Source organism: Sphaeramia orbicularis, chromosome 8, assembly GCF_902148855.1.
Source record: "Sphaeramia orbicularis chromosome 8, fSphaOr1.1, whole genome shotgun sequence".
Taxonomy (NCBI): Eukaryota; Metazoa; Chordata; class Actinopteri; order Kurtiformes; family Apogonidae; genus Sphaeramia; species Sphaeramia orbicularis.
Window position 1 is genome coordinate 52,912,678 of NC_043964.1, and position 9,486 is coordinate 52,922,163.

The window sequence follows — 9,486 nt, forward strand, 5'->3', positions numbered from 1 at the left end:
GAAATTTTAAATATTATTCCTGTTACCAAATGTTTGTGTAACCTTGTGTGTAATATACGTGTATAAATGATAAATTGAGGCATAATATTGTTAAAATTGCATTTATTTTTCTTATGAAATATCAGTTTTTTCAGGTAAATCATGTTTTTTTTTGTTTGGATTGTTTGTAAATGTAAATATTTTCATAATTTAATGTGTTTTTTGTACTAAAACTTCAGAAAAACTTGGAGTTATCATTATTTACTGGTTATTACACTATTGTTTTACTTGTCCAACCCACTGGAGATCAAACAGGGCTATTAATTAATTAATTAATTAATTAATTACAAATTGGCAACACAGAATAATATCTTATTTTATGCATTCTTGAATAACTAGATAGTCACTTATTCAGATAATGTTCAATATTTTGTTATTACAGTGGATTTATACACCCTTTTAAATGTACAAACTGAAGTAGACCTTTTAAAGTTTTGCTCCAGATTATTCCACAGCTGAACCCCTCTAACAGAGACACACTGACTTTTTATGTTTGTTCTGCACTTGATTTTCTTGAATATTTCAGTTCCTCTTAAATTATAATATTTTTGCCAGGGCTCAAACCAAGAGAGTAGGTTTGATTTGGACATTGGTGTGGACACTAAAGTGCTCCAAGGCAGCACTCCTGAAAGGTGATGTTTTTTTGCATTTGTAATCCTCATTTCACGTCATGTAGACGTGATCAAACAAGTAAACAATCAGAGTCAGAAAAAAAATTCAGTAATTGACATGTTTAGAATGAATATCTGAATATTTAAAGACAATATAAGAATTTAATGCATTCTGCAAAGTTATTCTAATGACGAACATATAGATTATTTTTGAACCTCAACTGAGAATATACAGCCTCTCCTCCTCCTCCTCCTCCTCCTCCTCCTCTTCCTCTTCCTCTTCCTCCTCCCTCCTCTCTACTCTCTGTCACCTGACATAAATATGTTGATTCATGACATATGAACAGATTCTGGATACAATGATCTTACAGTTTGATGGTCCAGTTATTGCAAAGGCTTTTACTTTCAATCATTATTATTGTCATTTATTCCCCAAAAATATGGATAAAATCACATGATCATCTAGAATCTGAGGTTTGATTGTTTTTTCCCCACAAATTTTCTTTATTTGTGATTTATACAGTTGCTCTCTTCTACACAAATATATGAAAATAATAAGTAAAACTAACTTTTAAAAGTGTGTGTGTTTGGTATTAAATAGTGTCTTTTATTCAGTATCTGTGTTGAGCCGCTACAGTTCTAGACCCTTGAACTAATTTACACTGGGACTCCTACAGAAGGGTCTTCTGTCCACTTTTCCTTTCTTTGACATCCTTCAAACCCTAATTACCAAGCACACACACACACACACACACACACACAAAATCACACACAAAATCATTTCGCGACCCCTGATGGCATCTCATGACCCACTTGGGGGTCCCGCCCCTCACGTTGGGAACCCCTGAGATACACCACAACCCAAAGGAACAACAGACCTGAAGTCCATGAGATTCACACAGAACCAAGTCACGTGACTCAACACTAATGATGACAGACAGTCACGGAAAACCAGTTCAGTCACAGTAGTGTTCATTCATGTGACCTGTCCACAAATAAATGGATCCTGTGAATATTTTACAGCCTAACCTGCAGGTTCAACAGGTTCAGCCCTTCTACATGTCGTCTGTGCTCTGTGATCAAACAACACACACTCAGATTTCACCATCACATCAAACAGGAAACAGATCAGAGGCGGAGCCACATTCAACTGAACACAGATCACTTCCCAGAAATGAAAGTGAAAGTTGTTCCCAGTGTGAGCAGAGCTGCAGACGTGTCTGTGGAACCGTCCAACAAACCTTAAACCCACTTCACCAGATCTTTTTCCAGTCTCAGCAGAGTCTCTACAAACAGCGGTGAGTCCACCTGAGCTGATCTACAGCTTTAACTCCACACTGACACTGCAAACACACAAACACTAGTTCCTCTGTTCATTTCACACCAACTCTCCTGAAATGGTTCCTCTCACTGAACCACATGGACAAACCAACAGGATTTACATGGATTCTAGATGATTCCAGCCCATGTCCTTTAGATGGTCTGGACTTGGACTGTTGGTCTCTTCCTGGTTTTGTCACCACTAACATTTTCTACAGTTACACTTCAATGAACTTCCTGAACATTTCAAAGTCAAAGGGCCTGATTTACTAAGATCGCACAAACCTTTAGGAAATCAGACCCAAAGTGTTGGACTGACGTCATGGATTTGAAACACTGCTGTAGAGTCATGTGACTGACCAATCACACTGATATGAAGACCTAAACGACTTTTATGGAAATGATCACATTTAGAAAAACACTTATTATATAATTAAAAATGTTTCAAGGTTCAAGGTTCACTTTATTTCCTCCAATGGGAGAAATTTGGCTGAAACAAAGACAAAAACAAGCTGAACTGCAACAGAAAAAAGAACACATGCTGCAAAAAATACATAAAATATATGACATATAATAAATAAGTTAAAATAATATAAAGAAAAACCTAAAATATACACATACACACACACATACACACATACACACATTTGTACACATCATGTGACTTCCTCCTTTTGGTAGCTCCACCTAACTGCTCATTAATGACCTTGATTGAAAGGGGGATAACAGAATGTTTAAAGGGTTGAACCTGCACAGCAGGACTCTGTACCTTCTGCCTGAAGTCAACAGAACATACTCTGGAAGCAGGACATGTGATGGTGGTCTGTATTTCAGTCTTGCGTCATGAGTGGACCAGGGGTCCCCATGATCTTCCTTTCCATCTTCACCAGATTATGAATGTGAGTTTTGGATTTGACTGTCAGAGCCCAAACCAGCAGGTGATTTCACTGATGTGTATGTTCTGTTGGTCCATAGATATGGCTGCTGCCGGTCGGGTCCGATCTGAAGATCAGTTCCTGTGTTCCATCTGTCTGGAGGTCTTCACTGATCCAGTCAGCACACCATGTGGACACAACTTCTGCAAATCCTGCATCTCTGAACACTGGAGGGTTAATGTCCCATATGACTGTCCCATGTGTAAAGAGGTTTTCAACTTAAAACCTGAGCTGAAGATCAACACTTTCATCTCAGAGATGGTGGCTCAGTTCAGACTTGAAGCTCAACATGAACCAAACATCTCCAGCTCAGACCAACAAGCTGCCAAACCAGGAGAAGTTCCCTGTGACGACTGCACTGAACCCAAACTGAAGGCCCTGAAGTTCTGCCTTGTGTGTCTGTCCTCCTACTGTCAGACTCATCTGGAACCTCATCTGACACGTTCAGGACTGAAAAGACATCAGCTGATCCACCCTGTGGAGAACCTGGAGGACAGGATGTGTAGGAAACACGACAAACCTCTGGAGCTGTTCTGTAAAACCGACCACACATGTATCTGTCTGCTCTGTCCTGTTTTAGACCACAAGAACCATGAGTTTGTTCATCTGAAAGATGAATATGAAGAACAGAAGCCAGAGCTGAAGAAGACAAAGGCTGAAATTCAGCAGATGATCCAGGAGAGACGACTGAAGATCCAGGAGATCCAACGGTCAGTGGAGCTCAGTAAGAACGCTGCAGACACAGAGACAGCAGAAGGTGTGGAGGTCTACACTGCTCTGATGGAGTCTGTTCAGAGAAGTCTGGACCAGTTCAAAGAGAAGATCCAAGAAAAGCAGAGGAGCACCGAGAAACAGGCTGAAGACTTCATCAAAGAGCTGGAACAGGAAATCTGTGAGCTGGAGAAGAGAAGCACTGAGGTGGAGCAGCTCTCAGGCTCTGAAGACCACCTCCACTTTGTCCAGAGGTTCACATGTGTCAAAGCTGCTCCATCCATGAAGACCTGGACAAAGGTCAGCGTCCGTCCACCATCATATGAGGGGACTGTGGCCAGAGCTGTGTCTGAGCTGGAGGACAAACTGACAGAAGACATGAAGAAGGTGGTTAAAGCTGAGCTGAAGAGAGTCCAACAGTATGAGGTGGATCTGACTCTGGATCCAGATACAGCACATCCTAGACTCATCCTGTCTGATGATGGAAAACAGGTTCATCATGGTGATGAATGGAAGAACCTTCCAGACAAAACACAGAGGTTTTCTTACTATGCTTGCATCTTAGCGAAGCAGAGTTTCTCTTCAGGCAGGTTTTACTTCGAGGTTCAGGTCAAAGGAAAGACTGCCTGGCATTTAGGAGTGGTCAGAGAGTCCATCAACAGGAAAGGAGAGAACACACTGAGTCCTCAGGACGGATACTGGACCATCTGTTTGATAAATGGAAATCAGTACTATGCTCTTTGTGAACCTCCTGTCCTTCTGTCTGTGAAGTCTGGTCTTCAGAAGGTGGGGGTGTTTGTGGATTATGAGGAGGGTCTGGTCTCCTTTTATGACGTAGGTTCTTCAGTTCTCATCTACTCCTTCATTGGCTGCTGCTTCAATCAGAAACTCCTCCCATTCTTCAGTCCATATATGAATGCTGGAGGTCTAAACTCTGCTCCTCTGATCATCACTCCTGTCGACACTGAGTAAGAAATTCATCAAATGTACAGATTTTCTCTGATTTACTGGAGTCACTAAACTTAGTGATGATGTAAACTGTCTGAACGTGTATGAATCTGGATCCAAATGCACTGAAATACTAACATTAGTGCTGAGAATAATCCTGGTTTGACACATTCTGATGCCTGTGATTTAATCCAATGATAATGATGGTGTTTGAATGTGAACTTGAATTCAAATGTTGGGATTGTGAATGTGTTTCCATGATGGGATTGATTTTAAACATTTAAATGATAGAAGTGTTCAGGAGAATTCAATATTCAATAATAACAGTAAAGATTCTGTTCATCAGCTGTAATAAATACAGTCATATACTGTCTTCATTTGAAATCAGAAAAAACATTAAATATTAAATGTTTGTTGAGTTGTTTTCTATTTGTTCACAGACAAACACATGGAATTATTGTAAACACTGTAATTATTTTCACATCAGCTCAGACGGAGGTTATACGGTAATATTTAAGAGCAAATATATTGAAATGATTCATCTGTTTTTCTAATATTTTCTGATTAAATTGACTGAAGTTGAAATCCAATCAATCCATTTGATAAATCACAAACCTTCGACTTATTTGGATGATTCTGCTCAAATATCTGAACTATGGATTTACATGGAAACGATGAAGAAATAGATGAAAATATTCACATTATTTCCTCTGTCTGTGAAATGTCAAACTTCAATAAATATATTCAACTGTAAACAGATTTGTCTGGAGTTTCTTCTTTTTTATCTCAAACTGTAACAGTCTAGTAAATAGTACAGAGTAAATAATAGAGAAAATGATGCAGAAATGCAGAGTTTGACAGCCTGATCAAACCATTGTCTGAATAAATCCAGGTTGTTGATTGTGAATGTGCTTGAACAGATCATCATGTGTCCTTTAGTCCAGATCACCCAGCCCTCAGAGAACAAATGGAAGAACTAGGAACATCTGAAGAGTTTAGACATGGGACATCTGTGGAAAAGGCTCTTTTTCAGTCCAATCTGTCATTAACTGAACACAAACCCAGTGTGTCCAGTGGGTTCACTGGTCAGTCAGTATTTACTTCCATAAAAAATTTATTCTGTTGCTTTTATTTATTGCTTTTATTGTTTTTATTGATTTTGTTGCCTACTTTTCTTTATGTTATTTATTTTTTGTAACTATTTTGTTTTTAATTTCTTCAGATTACTTCAGTTGGTGGTTTATTACACAATATTAACACATGTGTTCATGTTACTTATTATTTTGTTGATTTATTAATCATTTTTGTTCATTTTATTCATTATTTTGTGTGGTTTTGCTCTTTTTTTTTTTGCTAATTTGATTTTTTATTTACTTTATTTTAGTAAATTTTTTGCTTAATTTTGTCCACATTATTTATTATTTACTCTGCAGAAAATCTACACCACCCTGGAGAACATCTACTCCACCCTGGAGAACATCCACATCACCCTGGAGAACATCCACATCACCCTGAAGAACATCCACATCACCCTGGAGAACATCTACACCACCCTGGAGAACATGTACTCCACCCTGGAGAACATCCACATCACCCTGGAGAACATGCACATCACTCTGGAGAACATCTACACCACCCTGGAGAACATCCACATCACCCTGGAGAACATCCACATCACCCTGAAGAACATCTATTCCACCCTGGAGAACATCCGCATCACCCTGGAGAACATCTACTCCACCCTGGAGAACATCTACACAACCCTTGAGAACATCCACATCACCCTGGAGAACATCCACATCACCCTTCAGAACATCTACTCCACCCTGGAGAACATCTGTTCCACCCTGGAGAACATCCACATCACCCTGGAGAACATCTACACCACCCTGGAGAACATCCACACCACCCTGGAGAACATCTACTCCACCCTGGAGAACATCCACATCACCCTGGAGAACATCTACTCCACCCTGGAGAACATCCGCATCACCCTGGAGAACATCCACATCACCCTGGAGAACATCTACTCCACCCTGGAGAACATCCACATCACCCTGGAGAACATCTACTCCACCCTGGAGAACATCCGCATCACCCTGGAGAACATCCACATCACCCTGGAGAACATCTACTCCACCCTGGAGAACATCCACATCACCCTGGAGAACATCTACACCACCCTGGAGAACATCCACATCCCCCTGCAGAACATCTACTCCACCCTGCAGAACATCTACTCCACCCTGGAGACCATCCACATCACCCTGGAGAAAATCTACACCGCTCCATGTTTCTGTAAAGCATTCCTTTGTACTACGACTATAAACACTACTTTGTGTGTAGACATATTTATCTATTTATGCATAATTTTCTTTGTCTCATTCCCTAAAAGTGTGATTAGATATCTGTCCAAACTTATTATTATTATTATTATTATTATTATTATTATTATTATTATTATTATTATTCACTTTATTTATTCAACTTTTTCCCCCACTTTCATTGTCCTCCTTTCGGTGAGCATTATTGATACCCTTTTTTCTTTCCAAAAAAAAAAAAAAAAAAGACAGAACAGTGTACTTTGTACTGCTGATGTCCTGTATAATGTCTTATGACACTGTTCTGAATAAAAATTTGAAAAAAAAGGGAAAAAAGCTCATTTTGCTTATCCCTGACAGAACTGCGCAGTCCACATGTATTTGTTCCTCAGTGCACTCACACACTCACACACACACACACACACACACAGGTACAGTTTGTATTTATACAGTTGTATTCAATAGTATTTCAGTTACACACATATTTATTCACACATTATTCATTGCAGCTGTTTCCTGTTTGGCCTTGTGCTCAGTTTTCCACATGTGTGAAATGCATAGAACAGACAACCTCAGATAAGAAGGTTCCAGTCCAACCCTCTGACTAGATTAGCACCGCCCCCTTCTGGTTTAAATGCTTCATAACAGCTGTTATATCTACTCATCAGTTTTCACTAAGTGTACCATCATCTTTTTGGCAAGGTATGACCCACAGGGGGGAAATCAATTTATAAAAGTAATATCTGTGAAATATATTGGCCTAGTGCAGCAGGTCTGATATGATGCCATTAGAGCTCCCATTGAGAAATTGCTGTGCATAATTTATTCCCAGGAGTCAACAGTTACTGGCCTTTATTTGTTTCCACATATTCACAGTAGCAGCGGTAGCCATTCAGCCTCTCAGCCTGCTTTAACATCCTAATGTAAGGCTGAAAATGTTCCACTGGTATTTTAACCCAGAAAGACCCAGTGTTACTTTTGTGTCAGTTCCCAAATGAATTTTTCTTCATATTTAACCTTTCTTTAATGATTTATCACCATGTATTCTAAAATTATCCTTTGTATTTAGCATTTTTTTCAGTGAAAATCTGTATTTTCCTATATTTAATTCACTGTTCATGTAGATGTTCATTAAAACTCAGATTAAAGTTGAGGGTTATTATATCAGAAATAGAGAAAACTGAAGAAAAAGTGACTTTTTTTTTTTTTGTGGCAAAAATATCAATAACTGAATGTAAAAGCAAGTGTGTCCATTCACTGTTATTGATCCAACTCCATGGGTTTTACTGGTGAAACAATGTTGTAGAAGATGACGGTGTTTCCACGGTAACTACGGAGCCTCTGAATGTCCAAATGGGTCATATTTGATGACCATGAAAAGATTAATAACTGTATTTTACACCAATTATCGACATGTATTGATAGGATTAGTGGATCAGCAGGTATTAAACAGCTTAGATCAGTAGATGTTTTGGTCACCAGTTGCTGTTTGGTAGGGTGGTCCAATAATTTGAGAAAAAAATAAATTCAATGAAAAAAGTCTGGGCACCTTCCCAGATTGTTCCAAATGTCACTTTATTTTATTTTGCAGAGTTTTAGGTTGATATATTCAGTGAATGGCAGTGCTCAAGATAGGTCAACCTCACAATGTATTTTCAATGTTGTCATATTGTGATAAAAAATAATCACAATTTTAGAGAACTTCTTTTCTCTCAGATAATTAACTAAAAGCGTCAGTCTGACTCAAACTACATTAAATAACCATTTGCTAAGTTGTATTATCCAAAACAAAAAAGGAAACAATTAAAATAAAATATTTATATTTAGAGGGCTATACCCACAATGCGTACACTCATACTTACAGATCTTTGTTTTTCAGCCAGTTGTCGTGTACTTTCTCCAGCTTTTCAATGGCATGTTTCTTCAGAGTTGTCAGAATAGATGCATTTTGCCACACAACCAAGAGCTCGTCAATTGTCTCATGACTGGCATTTCGGATGGATTTGCTCTCCTTCAAATGGTGGTGGAAACGCTGCAATACTTGCTTTACAGTCGGTAATTGTTTGTATCTTGTAATAGTCTCTCTGTCAGCATAGCCAATCAAATAAGTTTCATTAGTTTGTCGTGTGGATGCCATAGTGAATGATCTAAAGACAAGAACTGTGGAGAAGATGAGGTAGGATGGTTAGAGGAAAGATGACATCTTGAGCACTGCCTTCTTTTCACCCTATCACTTAGAAATTTTGCATAGATACACATTTCATTGAAACAAACAAATTGAGAAGGTGCCTTGGTTACTACAGTGAAGTTGGATTTTCTGAACCACACTACTGTTTGGGTCTTTATGGATTAATCCATGGTTGTGCAGAAAGTTAACACACAGCAGATTCAAACCCATCACTTTCAGTATCACTGAATTTGACTTGAATAAAAGTATCAACACAGTAATGTCAAAATAATGAATATATGTAAAGGTCCTGTTAAAATGACTGTGCATCAACAAAACGGAGTAAGTATTGAAGTAAAAGAATTGGTCTGATAATGAAGCATCGGTCTTGTAGCCGCAAATTAGAGTTGTATCTGCTGGAGGTGGAGCTGGTT

At 38.7% G+C, this 9,486-nt stretch overlaps 1 protein-coding gene across 1 annotated transcript; it reads left to right on the forward strand.

The window, feature by feature from the left end:
- The first annotated feature begins 1,775 nt into the window (after positions 1 to 1,775).
- LOC115423974 (E3 ubiquitin-protein ligase TRIM39-like) lies at positions 1,776 to 5,309 on the forward strand. Its single transcript, XM_030141030.1, has 2 exons — positions 1,776 to 1,948; positions 2,946 to 5,309. Exon 2 carries the CDS (start codon positions 2,948 to 2,950, stop codon positions 4,586 to 4,588), a length of 1,641 nt encoding a protein of 546 aa, XP_029996890.1. The 5' UTR covers positions 1,776 to 1,948; positions 2,946 to 2,947; the 3' UTR covers positions 4,589 to 5,309.
- The last annotated feature ends 4,177 nt before the right edge of the window (positions 5,310 to 9,486 follow it).